At 44.7% G+C, this 25,428-nt stretch overlaps 1 protein-coding gene across 1 annotated transcript in view; it reads right to left on the bottom strand.

Moving 5' to 3' along the window:
- LOC121863693 (glutamate receptor ionotropic, NMDA 2B-like) overlaps positions 1–25,428 on the bottom strand; it is a 92,565-nt gene that overhangs the window by 17,088 nt on the left and 50,049 nt on the right. The window contains 2 exon segments of the mRNA XM_042362435.1: positions 16,198–16,388; positions 23,502–23,680. Coding sequence (XP_042218369.1) covers positions 16,198–16,388; positions 23,502–23,680 — 370 coding nt within the window.

Here is a 25,428-nt window from a genome sequence, read left to right as displayed (position 1 = left end):
AGGGAGAGTGTGGTAAAGGAGGAGAGGGAAAGACTTAATTGATAGAACAGATAAAGAAGGGAAAGACAAAATGGAAAAGAGGCAAAATACAAAGGAGAAAAGAAGATAGTGGGTATATGTGAGAGAGAGAAAGAGAGAAAGAAGCAAGACTTGACGGCTCACCCAATATTGATGACTGACTGTGGTGTGGGTGGGTGGGTGGGGGTGGGTGGTGAGGGTGGGTGGGTGGTGATGGGCGGGGTAGGCGTGTGGACGTGACGTGGTGTTTGAAAATGTCGTGTTTCTCCTGAACTAAAACACGTCTGGCGTCATGTTTTATGTGTGTGTGTGTGTGTGTGTGTGTGTGTGTGTGTGTGTGTGTGTGTGTGTGTGTGTGTGTGTGTAAAAGTGCCAAATCGACCCTCTCATCTTGGAGACAATTACTCACATCGTAACGCTTGGAGGACCACCACACGAGAAGGTGTCAATACTTTTAAAGTTAGCCCGACTGCAAACCAGGGCAGACAAGCAACGCCGGAAAGACGCTGCGCGCCCTCCACAGTAGATGTAGCCCTCCACACGTGCAACATCTGTTAACGACCCTGCCGGTCCCGTATCGGCCTCTTTAGTCACCTCAGAGCTCACTAACCTAGGTGACATCATTAATAACTCATATCATTGTATCATAGCTGGATGATCGTCATACTTGATTACGAATGACAGCAAAGTAGTAGTAGTAATGTGTACCCACCTGTACCGCTCACGCACCTGTACCCACCTGTACCGCTCACATGTACCCACCTGTACCACTCACATGTACCCACCTGTACCACTCACATGTACCCTGTACCGCTCACATGTACCCACCTGTACCGCTCACATGTACCCACCTGTACCGCTCACATGTACCCACCTGTACCGCTCACATGTACCCACCTGTACCGCTCACATGTACCCTGTCTCTCCCACTGTACCGTAAGCTCCTGATGTTTTGAACCCTGACGTAAAACCATAACAAAAACATCAACTGGCATCTTCCAAAGATACGATTCAAAATAAATATAAACTATCGTACAAACACAGATTAAATAACATACTTTGATACAACTTGTCGTACAGTGTGTTGAAACGATCGATTTTTACAGACACTAAAAGACTAAAATATCGTAATGTAATGTATCGTAAAGGGAAAAAAACGATACCTTAGGGTGATTGTTAAGGAGGAACGATCGTACGGACGCGTATAAAGGAGGTAATGGTGGGGGTGAATTATCGTATCGACAACTCAGAAATCCTGCTGCCTTAAACGATCTCACACGTACGAGGTTTAAAACTATCGTACGTGAAGTCTTAAATAACGTACCCTATGGAAAGTCATCGTACATAAAGAAATATTATCTACTACGATAAATAACTAGATAAATATCATACACTCAAGAAAGTTATTGAACAACAAAAAACTATCGTACATAACCTAACATAAATAACGAACAAGTGCTAAGTTATCGTACCGAGATATCTGAGTTTAAGCAGAAATAAAAATCGTATTTAACTCGTCAAAATATCGTACGTTGAGGTAAGTTATCGTACATCCCACAACACAGGGCCTCAGGGTTTATAATATCAGGTTGGTGCTTTAACCCAGCTAGTGTTGAGTAAGTCTTGGTCACCACTAGAGGTCGTCAAGTGAACGCAGAGAGCCAGAAACACCTCCGAGTTCTGGTGAAAGGAAAAGAAAACGCGGGAGAGGTGGAAAAAGAGGCAGGTGGTGGAAGAGGAGGGAGAGGAAGATGAAGAAGGGAGATGGGGAAGAGCTGATTTCTGTCCTCTCTCCCTCTCTCTCTCTCTCTCTCTCTCCCTCTCTTTCATTCTGCTTTCCCCTTCCATTTATCACCTATCTCTTCCCTCCTTCCATTTTTTCCCTTAAGACAGCTATCACCTGCTTCTTCTGGTTGAATGGAACAGAAGATGGAAGAGACTGAGAAAAGAGAGAGAGGGAGAGTGTACAAAGGAAAGGGAGGTGGTCTTGGGTGATGGAAAAGGGGAGGCGAGTGATGGGAAGGAGAGGTGGTTAATGGAAGATGGAAAGGGAGATAATGGTGTTGTTCTTAGGTGTTGGAAAAGAAGTGGATGGGCAAAAATCTCTCTCTCTCTCTCTCTCTCTCTCTCGCTCTCTCTCTCCTCTCTCCTCTCTCTCTCTCTCTCCTCTCTCTCTCTCTCTCTCTCTCTCTCTCCTCTCTCCTCTCTCTCTCTCTCTCTCTCTCTCTCTCTCTCTCTCTCTCTCTCTCTCTCTCTTAATTAACTCTTTTTTATCAAGGTAATTTTTAGTGGAATTCTCAGGTACACTAAAGTCATCAAGACTCTCGTACACATATACACACATGTACGTTTTTTATCCTATCAAACTTACATGGCGATACGTATACATGTAGGTTTTGGTTTTAGTTAGATTAGGTTAGGTTAGGTTAGGTTGGTTGGGTTTGGTTAGATTAGGTTAGGTTAGGTTAGGTTAGGTTAGGTTAGGTTAGGTTTGGTTGGGTGACTAAATTATGTGTATTGTGTGTTGACTTTATGTGTGTGTCTGTGTGTGTGTGTGTGTGTGTGTGTGTGTGTGTGTGTGTGTGTGTGTGTTTGGAGAGAGAGACGTCCATGGGGCACCACCAAGATAACCAAATAATGACGTGAAATGGTTCCAATACTCAACTCTGGGGGGAGGGGGGAGGGGAGGGAGGAGGGAGGAGGAGGAAGGAGGAGGAGAATAGGAAGAACAGGTGTAGGCGCCCCCGTGACGCAGTTGATTATATTTTACCCCTCCCTCATCCCTCCCTCCCTCCCTCCCCTAGTGGGGCCATTGGACTAGATAAGCCGTTATCAGTTATTGAACTGCCACCAACGAATTTATTAAAGATGGTGGTGAGGTGAGGAGGTGAGGGGTAGGGGTGAGGAGAGTGAGGGAAGGGGTGAGGGAGAGGTGAGGGAAGGGGTGGGGAAGGGTGAGGGGGGGAAAGGGTTGAGGAGAGGTGAGGGAAGGGTGAGGGGGGGAGAGGTGAGGGAAGGGGTGACGGGGAAGTGGGGGAGGAAAGGGCAAGCTAGAAGGGGCTAGGGGAGGGGAGAAAAAGGGGGAAGGGAGAGGAGGCAAGGGGAAGGGAATTACTGAAGACAAACTCGGTCGTGTTTTTAGATGTTGGTGAAAAAGATCAACATACAGTACACGTCTGGGAGGGAGGGAGGGAGGAGGGAGGGAGGGTGGAAGGAGGGAGGAGGGGGGTTAAGGGAGGCTACTTATGGCCACTGTCCTTCTTGTGGCCTCTAGCATTGCTTTCCCCTCCTTCCCTCCCTCACTATAACCCTTCTTTCCCTCCCTCCTGACCCTTCTCCCTCCCTCCCTCCTCCCCTCCTCCCTCCCTCCCCTAACCCCTCCTCCCTCCCCTGACCCTCCTCCTCCCCACCCCTCCCTCCCTCCCCCCTCCCTCCCCTCACCACCCTCCTCCCCTCCCCTGCCCTCTCCCTCCCTGACCTCTCCCCTCCTGACCCTCCCTCCCCTCCTCCCTCCTCCCTCCCCTCCCCCCCTCACCTCCCCTCCCCTCCCTGCCCTCTCCCTCCCACCCCTCCTCCCCTCCCCTGACCCCTCCTCCTCTCCCCCTCCTCCCTCTTAGTGTTTGACCTCCTCACTCCCTCTCACTTTCCACCCTTCCTCCTCCCTGAGATCCGGTGTGTCACGTTGGAGGCCAGCTCACTTCCTGCACTTAGAGAGAGGAGAGAAAGTGGGAGAGAGAAGTGAGAGACAGGAGAGAAAAAGAGGGACAGAGAAAAGAGTGAGAAAGTGGAGGAGAAAGTGAGACAGGAGGGGGAGAGAAAGTGAGAAAAGAAAATTAGTCAAGAAGTGGGTGAGAGAAAGTGAAAAGAAAAATATGGGGGGTGGAGAAATTGTGGTAAAAGGGGGTGGAAGGGGAGGGAAGATGGTGTAAAATGGAGGAGACGGAGGGAGTAAGGGGAAGGTGGAGGAAGGGAAAGGTGGAGGGGTAAGAGGAAAGGGGTGGAGGAAGGGTTAAGCATCAAGTATAAGTGTGAGTTAGTGAGTTAGTTAGTGAGCTGCTGGATCTCTCGGAGGAGGAAGAGGCGGGGAGGAGGAAGGGGAAGGGAGGGGGAAGAGGAAGGGGAAGAGGAGGAGGAGGAGGGGAGGAAGAAGGGGAAGGGGGAAGGAAGGGGAGAAGAAGGGGAAGAGGAGGAGGAGGAGGAGGAGGAAGGGAAGGGAAGGGGAGGAAGAGGGAAGGAAGGGGAAGAGGAGGAGGAAGAAGGAAGGGAGGAGGAGGAGGAGGAGGAACAGGAACAGGAACAGGAACAGGAAGAAAAGAAGGAAGAGGAAGAGAAGAAGGAAGAGGAAGGAAAAGAAGGAGGAAGAGGAACAAAACCTAACCTAACCTAACGTAAACCTAACCAAAACATATTTCATCATAGGATTGTGAGATAAACATAGTTATACGTGGAAGCTTTCTCAAGATCAAAAGATAAGCAACTGTTTCTCCTCTCTCTCTCTCTCTCTCTCTCTTTTCTTTGAGGTTTATCCCTACCGTGAGCCGAGTTGTCAACATCTTGATATGAATGAGGGAGGTAGTGTGGTGGTAGTGGTGGTGTGGTGGGTGGTGGTGGTGGTGGGGTGGTGGTGGTGGTGGTGGTAGTGGTGGTAGTAGTGGTAGTAGTGGTAGTAGTGGTAATGGTGGTAGTGGGTATAGTCACGTCGTGCCAAGAGTGGAAGTCAACACACACACACACACACACACACACACACACACACACACACACACACACACACACACACACACACTGGAGTCGACCAATCTCTCTTCCTCAACCTTGTGTTTACATATCGGGAGGCGACCAATCTCTTGGTGTGTCTGTGTGTCATCCAATCTCGTCTGGACCAATCACGTGTTATGTTTACATCTGAGGAACCAATCACGTGTTATGTTTACATCTGAGGAACCAATCACGTGTTATGTTTACATCTGAGGAACCAATCACGTGTCATGTTTACATCTGAGGAACCAATCACGTGTCATGTTTACATCTGAAGGACCAATCACGTGTTATGTTTACATCTGAGGAACCAATCACGTGTTATGTTTACATCTGAAGGACCAATCACATGTCATGTTTACATCTGAAGGACCAATCACGTGTTATGTTTGCATGTGAAGGACCAATCACGTATCATTTACAGGACCAATCCCATATCAACAACCACAACTACCACAACCTATCTCTCCTACAACCACAACCACAACCACAACCACAACCCACAACCAACAACCACACCAACAACCACAACCACACCAACAACCACAACCACAACCAACAACCACAACCAACAACCACAACCACACCAACAACCACAACCACAACCACAAACCACAACCAACAACCACAACCACCAACCACAACCAACAACCACAACCACACCCACAACCACAACCAACAACCACAACCACAACCACAACCACCTTCTCCATGTGTGTGTGTGTGTGTGTGTGTGTGTGTGTGTGTGTGTGTGGTGTGACTAAATGCTATGAGGAAGACCACGAGACCTCCCAAGGCGTGTGAGAAATGAGAAGAGAGATTGTGTTATATTTGGAGTGGGGAGGAGGGGGTGAGGAGAGACGGGGAAAGGGGGGGTGAGGAAGGAATGGGAGGAAGAAGAAAAATAAGAAGGAGGAGGAGGAGGAAGGACAAGAAGAAGGAGAGGACATGACATTTAATTCCCTTTAATAACGACCAGACAACGAGGTCACCTTAACTAGATCAGGTTTATGTGTTTGTTTGGTGTTTGTTTGTTTGTTTGGTGTTTGTTTGTTTGTTTTATTTAATTGTTTGTTTGTTTCATATTTTGTTGATTTGTGTTTGATTATCTATTTACCAGTAACTTATATGTGTTTCTTTTGTTTTGTTTTATTTGTGAGTTAACAGCCACACACACACACACACACACACACACACACACACACACACACACACACACACACACACAGAGACAGGAAGGTATTGGTAAGTGAGAGTGGTGTGTTGATTTCTCCAGGGTGAGATAAGCTAGCTCTCTCTCTCTCTCTCGCTCTCTCTCTCTCTCTTTCCTTCTATCACCTTCTTCTTCTTCTCTCTCTCTCTCTTTTTTTTTCTCTCTTTCCTTCTATCATCTTCTTTCTTTTCTTTCTTTCTCTCTCTCTCTCTTCTCTCTCTCTCTCTCTCTCTCTCTCTCTCAGCTTCCCAATGAGTTATCAGTTATCATTATTATCATTTTCTTGTAGTAAAATACGATAACATGCCCTTGAGAATGTCACCTAACCCAACCTAAGCTAACCTAACCTAAGCTAACCAAAGCTAACCTAAGCTAACCTAAGTTCTGGTACAAGACGAGTCATTGCAGCTTGTTATCAGTCACCCTGGGAGGTGGTAAATGACCCCGAGGTGTTATCAGTTGTGTTAGTAGGTGTTATAGAGCCAAGATAACAATTTTACACCAAGATAACAGTTTTTAGTGCAGAGTTTACACCAAGATAACAATTTTTAGATAACAATTTTCACCAAGATAACAATTTTCACCAAAACAACAAATATCACCAAGATACCAAAAAAAAAAATTCACCACGATTGAAAACAAAAATTACAAAAGAATAAAAAAAAAATTTCACCTTAAACCAAAAAATTTCACGAAGAATATTTTTTTTTTTTCACCAGCACAACACTTTTCACCAAGACCTTCTAACACGCCCTTTATCTGGGAACTCAGCGGGAATATATTTTGTGGGGCCCCTGGGAGGTTGACTGATCTCTCTCTCTTTCTTTCTTACATCTATATCACACTTTCTCTCTATCTCTTTCTCATACACACATCTATCTTTCTTCCTGTCTATTTCACACGCACACACATACATACGACTCTTACATCTCTGTCTGTCTGTCTGTCTGTCTGTCTGTCTCACATGTATATAAGTCTTCTCTCTCTCTCTCTCTCTCCCATTTTTACCTTTCCACCTCTCTCCTTTTCTCCTTCCTTCGCTCTTCCCGCTATATCCCTCCCTATCTCTTCCATCCTTTTCTCCCTCTCTCTTCCATCCTTCTCTTTTTATCCCTCTTCTTCACCATCCATCTCTTTTCCCTCCCACTCTCTTCCTCTCCACCCTCTCTTCTCCCCTCTCATTTCTTTCCATAACTCTTCATCATAACTTCAACCAATCGAATCTTCACCCCAGACACCTCCAATCCCATCAGCCTCGCGACCTCCTGACCTCAGCGTGTGACCTCCTAATGACCTTTACACCCTCTAGCTGTTTCCCCATATCTTCCATTCTCTCTCTCTCTCATTCCTCGATTTCCCCCTCAGTCCTCACATAACCGTAAATATCCCCTGATTCCATTTCCCCTCATTAAGAAAGGGGTTCCAGAGTGTCTGACAGTGGTTCGAAGCTCCGGGTTTTAATTCGAAACCCTTAATTCACCCATTCTGAATTAGTGAGACAGAACGGAACAATATTTCGAAGCTTTATTTTTTTTATTTGCTGGGAGTTTATGAGACACGGCCAGACCATTAATTCATTCCTATGAGTTTGTGAGACTGAGATAATTTTCCAATGATTCCAGGTTTTAAGTTTCTTTTTATTATAGGAGACAGTGAGATACAGCGTCTCATAATGTAGGGGTCATATTAGGTCATATTGTAAGGGGTCATATTGTTGGGGTCATATTGTAGGGGTTATATTGTAGGGGGTCATATTGTATATATTATTGTAGGCGGTAGAGAACAACAAGTCAAACAGCCTCCCGACCTGACTCTCTGTTCTCGACGTCAAACAGTACCTGACTCTCTGTTCTCGACGTCAAACAGTACCGACTCTCTGTTCTCGACGTCAAACAGTACCCGACTCTCTGTTCTCGACGTCAAAAAGTACCTGACTCTGTTCTCGACGTCAAACAGTACCCGACTCTGTCTCGGCGTCAAACAGTACCCGACTCTCTGTTCTCGGCGTCAAACAGTACCTGACTCTCTGTTCTCGACGTCAAACAGTACCCGACTCTCTGTTCTCGGCATGAAACAGAATCTGACTCTGTGTCGAAGCTCCGGGATTTAACGTTATAATCTCAACAGGCGGGACGGTGTTAGAGAGAGATTCGAAATTTAGTGATTTGGTTTTGAATTCATTTTCATTGGACCAGTAAGAGACACTGCTTCGAATATTTAAGGCAACTGAATTCGATATCGCCAGTGTGTGTGTGAGGATACGAGATGTTTCGAAGCTTCGGAATTTGAGACTATATCTTTAGTGTGTGATGAAGCATAATAAACTGATTCAAAGCTTCGGAAAATGCATTCAGAGTGTGATAGAATTAATAAGCTGTTTCAAAGGTTCGAAATTTGAGTTCGAATCCTCCATGACAGATACAATACAAGAGAATGTTTCGAAGCTTCGTGTCAGCAATTCCCTCACCTTACCCCCACTAGAGAGAGCATTGGATACAATATAGAACTCAAACATTCGAAAATTGGATCCGAAGTGTCAAGTGAAAGCCGCAATACAAGTTAATATTTCGTATCTTGGGAATAAAGTTGCATTATCTGACCTCGGCAGTGTGTTGTGATTGCACCCTACCACACCAGACCGTATCGAGCCATATCAAGACGCATCAAACCGCACCAAACCGCACCAAACCGCATCAAACCGCACCAAACCGCACTAGACCGCACAAGAAGATGTGTTTTAGCTCTGATGATTTGTGAGGCAGAGAACGACCGTGTGTTTCACCATTTACTGCTACTGTGTTTGTGTGTGGTTTAAGTGTGTGGTTTAAGTGTGTGCTTTTAGTGTGTGGTTTAGGTGTGTGGTTTAAGTGTGTGTTTAGGTGTGTGTTTTAAGTGTGTGTTTTAGGTGTGTGGTTTATGTGTTTTAGGTGTGTGGTTTAAGTGTGTGTTTTAGGTGTGGTTTAAGTGTGTTTTAGGTGTGTGGTTTATGTGTGTGTTTTAGGTGTGTGTTTTAAGTGTGTGTTTTAGGTGTGTGGTTTATGTGTTTTTAGGTGTGTGGTTTATGTGTGTGTGTGTTTATGTGGGTTTAAGTGTGTGTTTTAGGTGTGTGTGTTTAAGTGTGTGTTTTGTTTTTATGTGTTTTTTAGGTGTGTGGTTTAAGTGTGTGTTTTAGGTGTGTGTTTAAGTGTGTGTTTTAGGTGTGTGGTTTATGTGTGTTTATGTGTGGTTTAAGGTGTGTTTTAGGTGTGTGGTTATGTGGTTTATGTGTGGTTTATGTGTGTTTAGGTGTGTGGTTTATGTGTGTTTAGGTGTGTGGTTTATGTGTGTTTGTGTGTGTGGTTTATGTGTGTTTATGTGTGGTTTTAAGTGTGTGGTTTTAAGTGTGGTTTAAGTGTGTGTTTTAAGTGTGTGGTTTATGTGTGTTTTAGGTGTGTGGTTTAGGTGGTTTAAGTGTGTGTTTTAGGTCTCTCTCTCTCTCTCTCTCTCTCTCTCTCTGTCGTAAAGTTGGTGAATAAATTGAGAGAGGATGGAAGGGGAGGAGAAAGGAAGGGTGAAATAGCTCTGGTAACAAGATGAAAGAGAGAAAAGGAGGAGGAAGAGAAGGATGAGAGGAGGAAGGAAGATGAGGAGGAGAGGAGAAAGAGAAGGAGGAGAGGAGGAAGGAGGAGGGTGAGGATGAAGAGGAAATACAAAAGAAAGAGGATAGGGGGAGTTAATGGAAAAGAGAGAGAGAGAGAGAGAGAGAGAGAGAGAGAGAGAGAGAGAGAGAGAGAGTTAATGAATCTCCTAACACATAAAGTAAACAATTTGTGGTCAGGACAACTAATTACAGACCCCTCCTCCCTCCTACCCACCCCCTCCCAGGATGGTGCCGGGGGGGAGGAGAGGGTGAGGGGAGATAGTGGTTGATATAGGATGGTGGTCGTTGTGGTAAGAAGTTAGTGGGAGAGATTGTGGTGGTAATGGTGGTTAGAAGGATAGTGGTTGTGATAATGGTGGTAGTTGTGGTAGGTGGTGGTAGCGATGGTGGTAGGTGGTGGTGGTAGGGTTTATAGGGGTGGTATTAGTAGTTAATGGTGGTAAGGTGGTTAATGGAAGGTACTGAAGGAAGTAAATAAAGGGGAAGCGACTAAGGGGATTAAGGGATAAGGAAGTGACTAAGGGGGTTAAGGGGATAAAGAGTATTAAGGGGGACTAAGGGGGACTAAGGGGATTAAGGGGTAAAGGAGGAAGGGAGAGGTAATCTTGTTATCCTAGACAGGGTGATAGGCCTAACCTTAGTCAACAAGGTGAGAGAAGGGTGAGGAGAGAAGGGTTGAGGGAGGAGAAGGGTGAGGAGGGAAGAGATTGAGGAGAGGAAGAGATGAGGGGAGAGAAGGGTGAGGGAGAGAAGGGTGAGGAGAGAAGAGATTGGGGAGAGAAGGATGGGGAGAGAGAAGGATTGAGGAGAAGGGTGAGGGAGAGAAGGGTGAGGGAGAAAGAGAGTGGGGAGAGAAGGGTGAGGAGAGAAAGGGGTGAGGGAGAGAACAGTGGAGGGGAGGAGAGGTGCGTGAGATGGGGAGAGGGGTGAGGGGAAGGGGGAGGCTGAGAGAAGGGGAGAGTGAGAGAGGGAGAGGGAAAGGATGGTGAGTGAGAGAGAGAGGGAGATTGAAGGTGTGGTAAGTGGAAAGGAGAGTGGGTGACAATGGAAGAGTTAGGGAGGGGAAGTGAGTGGAGGAGTGGGGGGAGTGAGTGGAGAGGTGGGAGGTGGAGTGGTGGTGAGTGGGGGAAGGGAGTGGGGGGAGGGTGGAAGTGAGTGAGAGGAATTGAAGATAAGTGAGGACAGAAGGAAAAGAACTAAAGAGTGAGAGAGAGAGAGAGAGAGAGAGAGAGAGAGAGAGAGAGAGAGAGAGACGAATAAAAATAAAGAGACAAACGTGAGAAATAGGACAAAGGAATGACTAGAGAAAGGTAAAAAAAATAGAATAAAAAAGAGAAAGATAAAATAAAACTAATTTACGTACGTGTGTGAAGAGAAAAACAGAAAGAGAAAAAAAACAACAAAGAAAAGGAAATAACAAGTAAAAAAAAGACAGAAAATAAATGAAATAATGAATAAACGAAGAAATAAAACAAAAGAACCAACTAAAACACACACACACAAAACACAAACCAAATGTAAACAAAGAAAAAAAAACTTAAACAAAAACTCGAAATGAAACGAGGAAATTAAACAACAAAAATTACAAGAAAAAAAAGTGAAAGCTGTTTGAAAAAAAAAGCAACTCGGGATGATTAGAAAGTGTTTGAAAGTTGAGCAAATACGAATCAGGAAAAGGCATTTTGATACTCCTGAAAGGGGCCTTGGAGAGAGGAGGCAAGGATTCAAGAGAAGAGGTGAAGAAAGTTGTATGGAAAGGGTGAAAGAAAGGGAGAGGAAAAGGGGGGAGGTTTCTTTGATGTGGGTAGAGAAAGGGTAAAGAGAAAGTTGTATGGAAAGGGTGAAAGAAAGGGAGGAAAGGGGAGGTTTTGATGTGTAGAGAAAAGAGAAAGTTGAATGGAAAGGTGAAAGAAAGGGAAGGAAAGGGGGGGAGGTTTTGATGTGTAGGGTAGAGAAAGGGGTAAAGAGAAAGTTAGGAAAGAGAAAAGAAAAAGGATTAGATTGATGGTGATAACACACACACCCATCCCCACCCCCCACCCCCACCTCCCGTCACCACCTCCTGTCACCCACCTCCCGTCACCCACCATCTCGCTCACCACCTCTCGTCACCCACCTCCCCGTCACCCACCTCCCCGTCACCCATCAATACCACGCCTTCTAATACTTTATCCACCTCATTCAGTTTAAAGTCTATCCACTCTCATCCAATTTCTCATCCAACAACTTTTAGAAATTCACTTTTATACTTTATACTTTATACTGTCGGATTATACTTTGTAATTGCTAATTTTATATTTTTTTCTCAGTTAGATATTTTCTTTAGTAATAATAATAATAATAATAATAATAATAATAATAATAATAATAAATTTCCAACTATCCTTAAAAAATATGTAAGTAGATTTTAAGTTAAGGTAAATAATTCCTAAAAAGGGAATTTAAGTATCAAAGTGTCCTAAAGGTGACCCAAGAGGAGGAGGAGGAGGAGGAGGAAGATAATGACAGGAATAACGAGGAAAAAGAATAAGGAGGAGGAGAAGGTGGAGGATAGGTAGGAGGAGAAGGAGTAGGAAGAGGAGGAAGACGAGGAAGAGGAGGAGGAGATGGAAGAGGGGGAGGAAGAGGGGAGAGGAGGAAAGAGAAGAATGACGAGGAGACGGAGGAAAAGGGAGAGAGGAGGAGGAGATAGAAGAGGGGAAGAAGAGGAGAAGGAAGAGGAGGAGAAGAGAAGAAGAAGAAGAAGAAGAACCCAAGTATAAGAACTGAGAAAATAACCACAAGATGATAACAAAACAAAAGGAAACAAGATTAAGAAACGAAAACCAAATTAACTAAAAAAAAAAAAAAATGCGACAAAACAAAGAAACAAAAAATAAATAAACGAAAGACAATCAACAATAAAATTGTGCTGAGAGAAACTACGAACAGGGAGATGGTAAATAACAAAAATAACAATTACGAAAGGAATAGGCAATAGGTGATAAATGAGAGAGAGAGAGAGAGAGAGAGAGAGAGAGAGGATAATATTTTCATAAACAATAAATACTGTATTTTTATATAATTAATTCCTAGCATTAAATTCCTCAATAGATTTTTATTACAAAGTTTTCAATATAATTCCTTAGTTTAGAGAATTTTTTGGGATTATAATCGAAAAAAATATATAATTCTTAATTTATTAAAAAGATATTAGTTAAAATTCCAGCATTTATTAAGTTTATTACTGACAGAGAAAGACAAGACAGTGATTTAAATGATAGAATTTCCTCACTAATTCTTGCTAAAAAAATAATTAAAACCCGCCAATACAGAATTTTTAATCTTTTACTGATGAAGCAGAAAGGAACTCCATCAGTGTAGAATTGTGTAGAATTTGTCCTTGATAAATGTCAAAGAAAAATTCCATGACACAAATTCTTTCCCCCCAGCAGAGAATTTTTTTTCATCACATCAAGAAGAGAATAATATCACAAACCTATATAGAATTTATCTGCCATCTTTATAAACGCCAGAGAGAAGAACCACCACTAGGGAATTTTTCTTCACACACGTCAGGAAGCAATTACACGATAGATGAATTTTTCTTCACAAACGCCAGAGATCCAATCAACCTGCTCGGAATTTTTTATTTATTTTTTACTCTTTCAGTCGATATCAATTCCGTGTGTGGAAATCCTTCAATCAGGAGTGAATTCTAATGACATTTTGGGTATTTTTTTTCATATTCATAAATTCTAAGTACTTGTATATTTCTTAACTAACCTAACCTAACCTAACCTAACCTAACCTACCCTAACCTAACCTAACCCTAACCTAACCTAACCATCTGGGTGTATTAAAGAGGTTACAGATCAGCTCAGCCAGGTAGTAGACACATTAAAGCTTCCTCCCCACACTTACACCTCAGCTCGTTTCTCCACATGCTGAAGGCCACTTGAACCCAATTTTCCAGACCGTGAGGACTAATGGAACCCAAATTTTCCAGGTACAAGATTCTGGATTGCGGTTTTTTCCAGGTACAAGGCAACTGGATTGCGGTTTTTCCAAGTGCAAGATTCTGGAACAGTTTTTCCAGGTACAAGATTCTGGAACACTGTTTTTCCAGGTACAAGATTCTGGAACACTGTTTTTCCAGGTACAAAATTTGAACACTGTTTTTCCAGGTACAAGATTCTGGAAATATCAAGCTGTAAATTCTGGAACACTGTATTTCCAAGTACAAAATTCTGGAACACTGTATTTCCAAGTACAAAATTCTGGAACACTGTTTTTCCAGGTACAAAATTCTGGAACACTGTATTTCCAGGTACAAGATTCTGGAACACTGTATTTCCAAGTACAAAATTCTGGAACACTGTTTTTCCAGGTACAAGATTCTGGAACACTGTATTTCCAAGTACAAAATTCTGGAACACAGTTTTTCCAGGTATTGATATTTCTCCTCCAGTACACAGTCTTTCTCTCCTCGACAGTGAACAGTTTCCTGTCTCCACCACAACCACCACTATTACTTATCGACAACCACAACCACCACCATTTCTTGTACGACCACCGCAACTACCAACATTACTAGAACGACCAACCCCACTGTACCACCACAACCCCCTACACTCTCCCCCACCCCACCTCCCCCCACCACAACTATCCTCACCACCACCACCCCTCCACCACAATTCACCACGAGCGTTACAGATCATGAGGGAGGATTAAAAAGAGGCTTGCTGAGAACACACTAAACTCCACCAGAAAATGAAACTGCTTTTAGGAAGTCGAGGCATAGGGTATGAGGGGGGGGCGGGGGTTACAGCTGGGAGCCTGCCAAACTCCTAATTTGTGTATTTGGTTTTATGTTTGGTTTAAGTATTTATGTGTGTGGTTTAAGTGTGTTTTAGGTCTGGTTTTGTGTGTATTTTAGATATAGTTTTATTTGTGTTTATGCATAGGTAAATAAGCATTGGTTCGCCTTCTAACCTAACCTAACCTAACCTAACCTAACCTAACCTAACTTAACCTAACCTAACCTAACCAAACCTACAACCCAGTCACAACAACAACAACTCACAACCCTTATCCACAACCCTATAAGGCTCCCAGGTCTCCACAACACCCCTAACAGAGAGATACCTAAGGACTCTACCATCTCTACCCTTAAACTTGGGGTCACAGATAAAGAATAAGATTTGACAAACCTAAACTTGAGGTCACAAAGAGAGTGTAAAAACGTTTTAATTTTCATCCTGGGTAAAGTTGAGTCCCTTTTCTACTTTCTTCCCCTTTCCTTCCTTCCTTTCTTTGCTTTCTCATCCTTTCTTCCCTTCCTTCCTTCCTTTCTTGCTTTCACCCTTTCTTCCTTTTCAGCCTACGTCTTCCTTCTTTCCTTTTTCCTTTCTTGCTTTCTAAACCCTTCTCTCACGCTTTCCTTCACTTTTTCACCCTTCTCCTTCCTTCCATCTACCCCTGTCTTCCCCTTTCCACCATCCTCTCCTCATCTCTCATTTCCTCTCTTTCCCTTTTCTCCTTCCTTCTCATTTTCCAGTCTCTACTACCCTCCCTTTGCATTCTCTCCCTCTACCTTCTCCCTTATCCCTTCCACCCTTTTCATTCTTCCCCTTCCAACTACCCACCTGCTCCTTTTCTCCTTCCTCCCCATCCCATCCACCCTTCTCCTCATCTCCTCCCTCTCTCCCCAAAGCCTCAGTGAAGTTGGGTTGACGCCAACACCCCTTTAGGTTTCCATACCGCAGGAGTTGAACCCCGGAGGTAAATTGTTGGAGATGAAGGAGGAGAGAGGAGAGAGGAGGATGATGGTGGGTGGGACAGGAAAGAGACGGAGAAAGGAACAGGAAACGGAAGGAAGAAAGAAGGACTGGGAGGGTCTTGAAGGGTGGGTGGAATGGGAGAGAGAGAGAGAGAGAGAGAGAGAGAGAGAGAGAGAGAGGGGAGAGAGAGAGAGAGAGAGAGAGAGAGAGAGAGAGAGAGAGAATTACACCTACTGATAAAGGTAAGGAACTAAACACAAACTAATTAATCAAGGTAGGTTCTCTCTCAGTAGTGAACCATGGCCCCTTGAACCACGCCGAGTGTTTAATTACCATGAAGGGAGGAGGAGGAGGAGGAGGAGGAGGGAGGAGAAGGAGGAGGAGGAGAAGAGGAGGAGAGGAGGAGGAGGAGGAGGAGGAGGAGGAGGAGGAGGAGGAGGAGGAGGAGAGGATGAGATGGTTCTTATTACACAGAACCACAAACCAGTAAGTGACAATCAGGCATTATCTTATCAAAGGAATTTAGTAATTTTTTCAATATTTTCTTCGATGTTGGTTCTATGTTGGTTATACGTTGGTTCTATGTTAGTTTTATGTTGGTTCGATGTTGGTTCGATATACGCTGAACCCAAATCGAACCCTCGTGCTTACTTGTCGTGGCGATTCTTTAAAACCGAACCCAGAGACTCCAAAATCAAACCCAGGTACTTTATTTCTACAGTGATCCCCCAAACCGAACCCAAATTGAACCCACGTACCACCAAAATCGAACCCCAAACCCCCCCAAATCGAACCCATGTACTCACTTGCCACGATGATCCTCCTTGTGTTGCGCCACCTGGTCCCTCACAGCCTGGACGAAGTCGGTGTGGCCAGCGATCTCTGACGTCACGATAGATAAGGAGTGCCACTGATATCTCACTAAGATAGATAACATGGCGGCCGCTTGGTGGACGACGGCGGGGGCGAGCTGAATCCTTAATCCACTCTGGGCAGCCTGGAAAAGAGAGTGAGTGAGTGAGAGGAGTGTAATGTGGGAGTTGGTTGGTGGGAGGAGGATGAAGAGAGGGAGTAAGGAAGGTAAGAAAGTAACAGACCTTCCCACTCATGAACGGAGTCCCTCAGGGCAGCCCCTCTCCAATCTCTATATATTATCTACACAAGTGATCCCGCCTCCACTAGAATAGGTAACGAAGATATTATGTATGCAGATGACATCACTCAAATAACAACACATCAGAAAATCGCGAGCGTAACAGGTCGACAACACCAGGCGGAAATAAAAGGGATTACAAAAAAGGGAAATCCAAACCAGTCTCACGAAATTCAAAGTGATACCTTATGCAGAAGGGACAACCATCCATTAAAACCAATAATGCCCAGATAGAATACGCAGAGGCACCTCCTGGGCCTGCATATATCCACGACAGGTTACTCCCATCATGTCCACACCAGGAAGGAAAAGGCAAGAAGAGCTGAGAAAACTATACCGCTTAAATCGCTTCCCTGAGAATATAAAACTGCCTTGTGACATCACTTATCACACCGATATTAACTTACCCAGCAGTACCTCTTCATACTATGAGCACCACCAAATATTAAAATACAGGTGGTCCAAATGAAGCCCTGAGATTCGTCACAGAAAAGATACCTCTCACCAAACCCATAGAGACCTGAGAATGAAACCCATCAACCAGCAGCTGACACCTGGCCAGGAACCTGGCAAAAGATAGAACGATCAGAACTAGAACTCCTTCAAACACTCCCACTAGATAGCGACAGCAACCATACAATGGTCTCCAAAAAGTTACCAAATCTCAAAAGGTCCATTACCACCCCTGATCCATACGGCCGAGGTCAGACAACCTCCTCGACCAGCATCCGCCAGTAGGGTCGGCGGAATATGAAATAAGTCAAAACACCCATGATGGGACAGGGTAGGTTCAGTGCCTGTACCAACAGACACACCAACTCGCGACACAACCCTAACACATTACAGCTATTAACCAGGCGGGCTAAATGCTCTAAATTCTTCAATTTCCGACCAATAACTTCCTTCCTCCACCTCTAATCTTCTTTCACCCTCTATCTCTCTCTACAAAAAAAGGAGAAAGGGAAAGAGAGTTGACGGGAGGAAGGGAGGCTAATGAAAGAAAGAGGAAAGGATGGTGTGATATGCGAAGGACGAAAAAAGGGTGAAAGAGGAAGGAGAGAAGGATTCATCATCATCATCATCATCATCATCATCATCATCATCATCATCCAAGGGTAAGTTATCATACCATGTTTTATCATTCTATAGAAAATTTTATCACCCTGGTAGAAGCCATCATTAAGACACACTGGAGGGGAAGGAAGGAAAGAGGGAGGGGAAGAAAGGGGAAGGGAAGGAAGGAAGTGAAGGTAGGTGTGTGTGGTTCCTTCCCCCTTTGTCAGTTCCGGGATCAAATTTCCTCCTGAATCAGCCTCTTCCTGGAGCCACCTTCCTCTCTGCCTTAGAAATATTACCTAATCCCCTTCCTCCTTCCCTCCCCTTTAAATCCTCCTATCCTACTCTACCCCCCGCCAAACCTACCCACCCCACCCCCTACCCCCGCCAAACCTACCCACCCCACCCCTACCCCCTCCCAAACCTACCCACCCCCACCCCCTATCCCCTGCCAACCCTACCCCCCGTCCCAGACCTTGTTGAGTCAGTATCAGGTGTTATGTGTTAAGTTCTGGATGTTAGAGAAGCTCTGTGGTAATACTTGATGATTAGTTATCAAGTTTGTCTCAACCAGATGATGAAACAACCTAACCTAATCCAATCTAACCTAACCTAACCTAACCTAACCTAACTCTAATCAACCTAACTTAATTCTATTTACTTAACCCAACCTAACCCTTCCAAGTAGCTTTAAAGAGGGTTAGGTTAGGTTAGGTTAGGTTACGTGTTTAAATTTCCAGGTAATCCATAAAGCCATTTCCAGTACCAACACCTTCCAGGAATTACCATCATTCCAGGACAACACAACACACTCCAGCACTGAGAGTCTGGAACAACAGTGTAATAACGAGGTAGGAATCACTTCATAACGGGAATAATTTAATAGATCTTTATTCCAGTTTCAGTATCATTCCAGTCACAAGTATAAATTCTGGAATCATCATCATCATCATCATCATCATCATCACTACCACCATCATCATCATCACTACCACCATCATCATCATCATCATCATCACCATCCATAATGACATACAGTTCCAGACATCCATTCAGATATCAGTTCCAATTTAGCACACACTCCGGAGAACCAGGATTAACTGTCTGTCTGTCCCTGTCTTCTCTGTCTGTCTGTCTGTCTGTCCCTGTCTGTCTGTCTGTCTCTGTCTTCTCTGTCTGTCCCTGTCTGTCTGTCTACAATCAACTTTATTCTTTAATGTGGATACTTCTTTGTTCCAGGTGAAGGAGAGGTCGTTCCAGTGCTTGTTCCAGGAAAGGACCCAGGTGGTCATGAAGACATGTTGGTGTTTCCAGACAGGTGTAACATCCATAGACGGAAAAAACAAACACACAAACGAAAACAAACAAACAAACAAACAAAAACATACACACACACTTACAAAAACAAACAAACACACAAACGAAAACAAACACACAAACGAAAACATACAAACACACTTACAAAACAAACAAACACAAAACAAAACAAACAAACACACATAAACAGACACACAGATGAAACATTCCAAAACACCCCTCCTTCCTTTCCCTACGTCTTCCTCCCTCTCCCCTTACACACTTCCTCCTCCTCAACCCACCTCCCTCCCAACCCACCCTCCCCCTCCCATCCAACCACAGCGCCAGACGTAACACCAGGCTTAAACAGGCGGTAAAGCCGTCTTAGATCAAGGCTTGGGACAGAGGCGGATGTGGATATTGAAAAGCAATATCTCTTATCCACCTGTTGAGTGGATCTTCAGGTGGAGGGCAGTGAGGTAGGTGGATAGCAGAGAGAGAGAGAGAGAGAGAGAGAGTAGCTAAAACACACACACACACACACACACACACACACACACCACACACACACACACACACACACACACACACACACGCACACACACACACACACACACACACACACACACACACACACACACACACACGCACACACACACACACACACACACACACACACACACACACACACTCATACAGTGTACACGTCACCCCAATTAACTCTCTGACCTCGAACACTGGACTGCTGAAACACTGACTGCTGACAAACCGACTGCTGACAACACCGACTGCTGACAACACCAACTGCTGACAACCCTATTCCAACAACACCGACTGCTGACAACACCGACTACTGACAACACTGACTGCTGACAACACCGACTGGTGACAACACCAACGCTGACAACCCTATTCCTAACAACACCGACTGCTGACAACACCGACTGCTGACAACACCAACTGCTGACAACACCGACTGCTGACAACACCAACTGCTGACAACTATTCCTATAACACCGACTGCTGACAACACGACTGCTGACAACACCGACTGCTGACAACACCGACTGCTGACAACACCGACTGCTGACAACACCAACTGCTGACAACCTAATCCTAACAACACCGACTCTGACAACACCGACTACTGACAACACTGACTGCTGACAACACCGACTGGTGACAACACCAACTGCTGACAACTGATTCTAACAACACGACTGCTGACAACACCGACTGCTGACAGACCAATTCTTCACAACACCGATTGCTGACAACACGACTGCTGACAACCCTATTCCAACAACACCGACTGCTGACAACCCTGGCAGCAACACCGATTGCGCAAACACGACCCGGAACCTAAATTGGCATCCTTAAACCTTCATAAAACCGGGTTTATTCAGGTGGTCACAGTGTGAGAGGAGGAGGAGGAGAGGAGGAGGAAGGAGGAGGAGGAGGAGGAGGAGGGAGGAGGAGGAGGAGGAGGAGGAGGAAGAAAAGTGGAGGAGGAGAGAAAGAGAGGGGAAGGAGGAGGAAGAGGGAGGAGGAGAAGGGAGGAGGGAGGAGGGAGGAGGAGGAGGAAAAGAAGGAGGAAGAATGGGGAGGAAAGAGAAGGAGAAGGAGTAATGGAGATGATGGAGAGGAGGGAGAGGAGAAAATCGATGGAAGGAAGGAAGGAGGGGGAAGGAGGAGGGAGGAGGAGGGGAAGAGGAGGTGGAAGTAAGTGAGGAGGAGGATAGACTCTCTCTCTCTCTCTCTCTCTCTTTTTTTTCTCTCTCTCTCTCTCTCTGACCTAAATTAACATAATTCTCACACGGACACTAAGACACATTTCCCTAGTTTCCCCGCATGGATAATCGACCTTATGGCTCATCACTGTTTTGTCCCGAGACCCTACGTGGTTTGCTCTTGTTTTACCCCGAGACCCGTCATTCTCAGGGTTATTCTCGCCATTATTATTATTATTATTATTATTATTATTATTGTTTCAAGTCTCTGTACGGCCAAAAGAGAGAGAGACAGCCATGTTGTACCCAGCCCATGTTGTACCAGGCCATGTTGTGTACCCGGCCATGTTGTACCCGTATGTTGTACCCAGCCATGTTGTAGGCCATGTACCCAGCCATGTTGTACCTGCCCGGCCATGTTGTACCTGTAGGCCATGTTGTACCAGGCCATGTTGTACCCGGCCATGTTGTACCAGGCCATGTTGTACCCGGCCATGTTGTACCAGGCCATGTTGTACCAGGCCATGTTGTACCAGGCCATGCTGTGAGTGTTCCAGCACAACTCCATAAAAATATAATTCTTGCCACACGTAAAAATATTAAGAAAAAATATAAGAGCGAGAAAGATTTAAAGTGATGTTAGATGGCAACCTGCGTGTGTGTGTGTGTGTGTGTGTGTGTGTGTGTGTGTGTGTGTGTGTGTGTGTTATATAAAATATTCCCCCATGGTCTCTCATACGTTCCAGGCGGTGAATGGAAACTCAACCTAACACACTAAGGAAAGCATGAATAGCAGTGGTTAGCATAGAAACTTGTGAAAACCTTTGCATACTTTATGATTTCTCTCTCTCTCTCTCTCTCTCTCTCTCTCTCTCTCTCTCTCTCTCTCTCAAAGGTCATTTACCTATTTCCAGGCACGACTTACTGGGCGTTCCAGACAATGGTTGGAAATATAGTTTTATCCAGTCGAGAAAAAAAAATACCAAGTGATTTATGTTTATATTCTTGATGCAAATAAACGACTTAGTCATTTCCTTTCTCATTGGTCCAGCGTTCCAGAGCCATCCAAGTTTCCAGTGCCGATGGAAAGACCTGGAAAGCTCGACTACAAATAATTCCACATATCTTCCAGAGCCACCCAAGCTTCCAGTGCCGATGGAGAGACCTGGAAACCTCGACTACAAATAATTCCACATATCTTCCAGAGCCACCCAAGCTTCCAGTGCCGATGGAGAGACCTGGAAACCTCGACTACAAATAATTCCACATATCTTCCAGAGCCACCCAAGCTTCCAGTGCCGATGGAAAGACCTGGAAACCTCGACTACAAATGATTCTACAGATGCTGTGGTAGGTCTTGTATTCAGGCCATCTGTATAAGGCGCCTCCAGAGACCACTTTCATCTTCCTACCCTGAGTTATGACCGTTCCAGGAGGCTGACTGGAAAGGTATACATCTCCCAAGGTAATGATTTAACTGGGTTTTTTCTTTTGTTTTTATTTCACATTTTTGGCGTCATTGCTAGACTATTGTTAGACTATTGTTGAGACTATTGTTAGGGACTATTGTTAGACTATTGTTAGACTATTGTTAGACTATTGTTACGACTATTGTTAGACAGTTGTTAAGACTTTTATTAGACTATTGTAAACTATTGTTGACTGTTGTTAAAACTATTGTTAGACTATTGTTAATTACTTGTACCTGAGGTTAATTATTAATGGTTTTTACGGTAATAATGCAGGGAATTATTTTTACTCGTTAATTAAAGGTGAAACACAGGTATACATTTGAAAAAGTGCTGTAAACTGCAAATTTGTAAACTGAATAGCGAGGATTATTTACCTAACCTAACCAAACCTAACCAAGACCCAACGAAATCTAACTTACTGGCGTTCTATACATTAACTAACTATATACTACACACTAACAGGTCGGAGTCTCCCAATTGGTTCCAGAGCCCAGTCATTGGCGTTCCAGAGCCCAGTTATTGGTGTTCCAGAGCCCAGTTATTGGTGTTCCAGAGCCGAGTTATTGGTGTTCCAGAACCCAATTATTGGTGTTCCAGAGCCCAGTTATTGGTGTTCCAGAGCCCAGTTATTGGTGTTCTAGAGCCCAGTTAGCAACATACCAGAGAGAGAGAGAGAGAGATAAAGAAAGAGAGAGAGAGAGAGAGAAAGAAAAGAGAGAAAGAAAAGAGAGAGAGAGAGAGAGAGAGAGAGAGAGAGAGAGAGAGAGAGAGAGAGAGAGAGAGAGAGAGAGCATTATAATGGTGTCACAAACCTCTGGCTAGACCCACTACACTAAATCTGTATACAGTGGCCTCTAGAGAGTTCTTCACCAGCCTCCCCCCTTCCCCTCACCCTCACCCCGTCCCCCTTCACCCTTCTCTTTCCCTTCCCCTCCACCCCTTCCTCTTCCCCATCCAGTCTCCTACCCCTTTCCTTTTCCTCACCTCGTCCCTTTGTCCTCATCCTCCCTCCCTCTCCCCACCCCCCCCCCCAGGTATCACAGCTCTTGTTATTGTCTAGGAAAACGTTTTTGTGTTGTAAGGTTAAAATATATTGGCTCCCCTGAAGGTATTAGCTGCCTCCTGACTCAGTATATTTCACCTAACCTAACCTAACGTAAAGCTAACCTAACCTAACCTAATCTAAAGCTAACCTAACCTAATCTAAAGCTAACCTAACTAAACCTAAAGTTAATCTAACCTAAAGCTAACCTAACCCAACCAAACCAAATTAAATGTAAACTAACCTAACCTAACCTAAACCTAACCAAACCCCAACCAATCAACAAAAAATAAAAAACTCCGAACAAACCAGATCTACAACCCGACCATACCATGAACTGTACACGTTTTGGTCCACTTACCTGTTCCAGACCGGAGTTATCAGCATTCCAGGCGATAACCGGAATACCCAGGTAACCGGCCAACTGAAGGAAGTACTGGGCGGATGCTGTGGAACGTCCGTATGTCTCAGTCCGGGTGAGGAAGATAATTGCTGAGACATTATCCGGGAGGAACTTCTCACACAGGCAGTTGAGGATGGCTGGTGAGAAGAGTGAGAGAGAGACGGTGAGAGATAACAGGTCATGTTGTTGGTGGTGAATTTATTTAGGATTATTTTTTTTTACATTATTTTTGCGTTTTTTATTGTTTTTTTTTAGTTTTTTTGTAGTTCTTATTTTATTTTATTTTATTTTTACATTTTTTGCGGGTTTTTTTTGGGTTATTTTATGTTTTTTTTTTTGGCATTAATTTTTTATTTATTTTTGATTATATGATTTTTATGTTTTCAGGACAATTTACGACCTATAGCATTGAGTACGACCACCCATTTCCTTTGAGTACGACCACCCATTCTTGAGTACGACCACCCATTCCCTTGAGTACGACCACCCATTCTCTTGAGTACGACGACCCATTTCTGAGTACGACCACCATTCCCTTGAGTACGACTCACCCATTTCTTGAGTACGACCACCCATTCCCTTGAGTACGACCACCCATTCCCTTGAGTACGACCACCCATTACCCTTGAGTACGACCACCCATTACCTTGAGAATGACGACTTTGGTTCTCAAGGGGTTATGACACGTCGATAAAATTCAGTGTGTGTCTGTCTGTCTGTCTGTCTGTCTGTCTGTCTGTCTGTCTGTTCGTGCGTCTGTATATATGACCGTCTATTTTTGTACCTGTCTGTCTGTATGTCTTTGTGTCTACATGTCTTTTTTTTCTGTCAATCTGTCAACCTGTCTATCCTTCAATCTGTCTGTTCGTCTATCTATCTATCCGTTCTGTCAGTATGTATGTCTGTCTATATATCTGTCTCCCTGTCTTTCTCTATCTGTCTACCTGTCTTTCTCTATCTGTCTCCCTGTCTTTCTCTGTCTACCTGTCTTTCTCTGTCCTATCTGTCTGTCTGTCTGTCCGTCTCCCCCCCTCCGGGGTCTTGACGGGGTGACCAGTACCTCTCTCTCTCTCTCTCTCTCTCTCTCTCTCTCTCTCTCTCTCTCTCTCTCTCTCTCAGTTAAGGTCAGAGGGCATGGCAGTTGGGCAGCAGTGTTGTCAATGATGTTGCCATTGTTAGATGTGTTGGCAATGCTGTCAGTATTTATCGACAGGTGTTGTCAGTGATGTGTTGGCAGTGCTGTCATCATTACCGGTAGTTGTCTGATGTTGGCAGGTGTTGTTAGGGATGTGTTGGCAGTGCTGTCATCATTACCGGTAGTTGTCAGCAGTGTTGGCAGGTGTTGTTAGGGATGTGTTGGCAGTGCTGTCATCATTACCGGTAGTTGTCAGCAGTGTTGGCAGGTGTTGTTCAGTGATGTGTTGGCAGTGCTGTCATCATTACCGGTAGTTGTCAGCAGTGTTGGCAGGTGTTGTGAGGATGTTGGCAGTGCTGTCATCATTACCGGTAGTTGTCAGCAGTGTTGGCAGGTGTTGTCAGTGATGTGTTGGCAGTGCTGTCATCATTACCGGTAGTTGTCAGCAGTGTTGGCAGGTGTTGTCAGGGATGGTGTCAGGAAAGGAGAAAGTATTGGAAGCACAATCATCAAAATAATGGATATCGGCCTGTGGGGAGAGTGAGGGGAGGTGGGGAGATGGGAGGGTAGGAGTGAGGGGAGGTAGGGAGATGGGGAGGTAGGGTGAGGAGATGGGGAAGTGAGGGGAGGTGGGGAGATGGGTGAGGTGAGGGAGAGTGAGGAGGTGGGTGTGAGGAGGTGAGGGAGGTGGGGAGATGGGGAGGTGGGGTGGGGAGATGGGAGGTGAGGGGAGGGTGGGGATGGGGAGTG

The sequence above is a fragment of the Homarus americanus genome, unplaced genomic scaffold, assembly GCF_018991925.1.
Source record: "Homarus americanus isolate GMGI-L3 unplaced genomic scaffold, GMGI_Hamer_2.0 scaffold8807, whole genome shotgun sequence".
In the NCBI taxonomy this organism is placed as follows: domain Eukaryota; kingdom Metazoa; phylum Arthropoda; class Malacostraca; order Decapoda; family Nephropidae; genus Homarus; species Homarus americanus.
The sequence above is the reverse complement of the archived record's forward strand: the minus strand, read 5'-3'. Positions and strand labels throughout refer to the sequence as shown.